Here is an 895-nt window from a genome sequence, read left to right as displayed (position 1 = left end):
CAAATGTAACTTCGTTATAATTCATACAATCTTTTCCAGGTTTATTTTCTTTGTCTTAGATTTTATTATTTTCTTAAATCGAAATAATCGAATTCACGTTTCGGAATATTGCACGATGGTTTCAAATGTGCCGCAGCATTGCCTTTGGCCTGCTGGTGATGGCACATGTCCTCTCTATGTTACGGAAGAGTTAATCTTTCTAATTATCACGTCTTTAACCATCAATAGAAGCCGTTCTAGGAGACAACTGCTTTATTTAGACAATAGATTTCTCCAGGGATCGCCAATGAAATAAAATATTATGCCAACGTAATTCAGCTGGTGGTTGGTTACCTGCTTGTAAATCCTTTCCTTTACTATTTCTACTACAATGTCCACCCTTCCTCCCCCAGCGCTCCCCCCCTCCCCCCTCCCCCACCTTGGTCTCCCCTTTCCCCACCCCAAATGTTGTCTCTATGTTCACCAGGTCACAAATTCCAATCTCCTCAAGGAAAGATTCATTTTATATGAATATATAAAATCATGTTTCCTCCACATCAAAAGTTTTAACAAATGCATTCCTCGTACCTCGCTAGTGTATGCATTGTGGTGGTGGTGGTGGTTTGGTTGGAAGTTGGGGGTGGTGCTGTTGTAGAAATTCTATGTTAAAGTTCATTGCATTGATTTTATAACTTGCAATAAGCTCACATCGATTCCTGCCTGTTGTTTCTGAACAAGCCTTTTAAGTTACCTTTAAGCACAGGGCCTGATGTAGGCCTACACAACACTTAGTCTCAGAGGTGCTTAATTCTGACTAGCCGGAGGTTAATTTCGGAGTGAGTTCTGTCTGTTGGCGTTATACCCAGTGCACACGGGAAATCGGATGCATCGATTTGAGTCAGACCTTGCCATATCA

At 41.3% G+C, this 895-nt stretch overlaps 1 protein-coding gene across 1 annotated transcript in view; it reads right to left on the bottom strand.

The window, feature by feature from the left end:
- LOC118477149 (fibropellin-1-like) overlaps positions 1 to 584 on the bottom strand; it is a 3,383-nt gene extending 2,799 nt beyond the window's left edge. The window contains exon 1 of the mRNA XM_035968928.1: positions 568 to 584. Coding sequence (XP_035824821.1) covers positions 568 to 584 — 17 coding nt within the window. The remainder of the gene's footprint in view (positions 1 to 567) is intronic.
- Between the last annotated feature and the right edge of the window lie 311 nt (positions 585 to 895).

Source organism: Aplysia californica, unplaced genomic scaffold (genome assembly GCF_000002075.1).
Source record: "Aplysia californica isolate F4 #8 unplaced genomic scaffold, AplCal3.0 scaffold00097, whole genome shotgun sequence".
NCBI classification, from domain to species: Eukaryota; Metazoa; Mollusca; class Gastropoda; order Aplysiida; family Aplysiidae; genus Aplysia; species Aplysia californica.
Note: the sequence above shows the minus strand (reverse complement) of the source record. Positions and strands in the feature narration are given on the sequence as shown.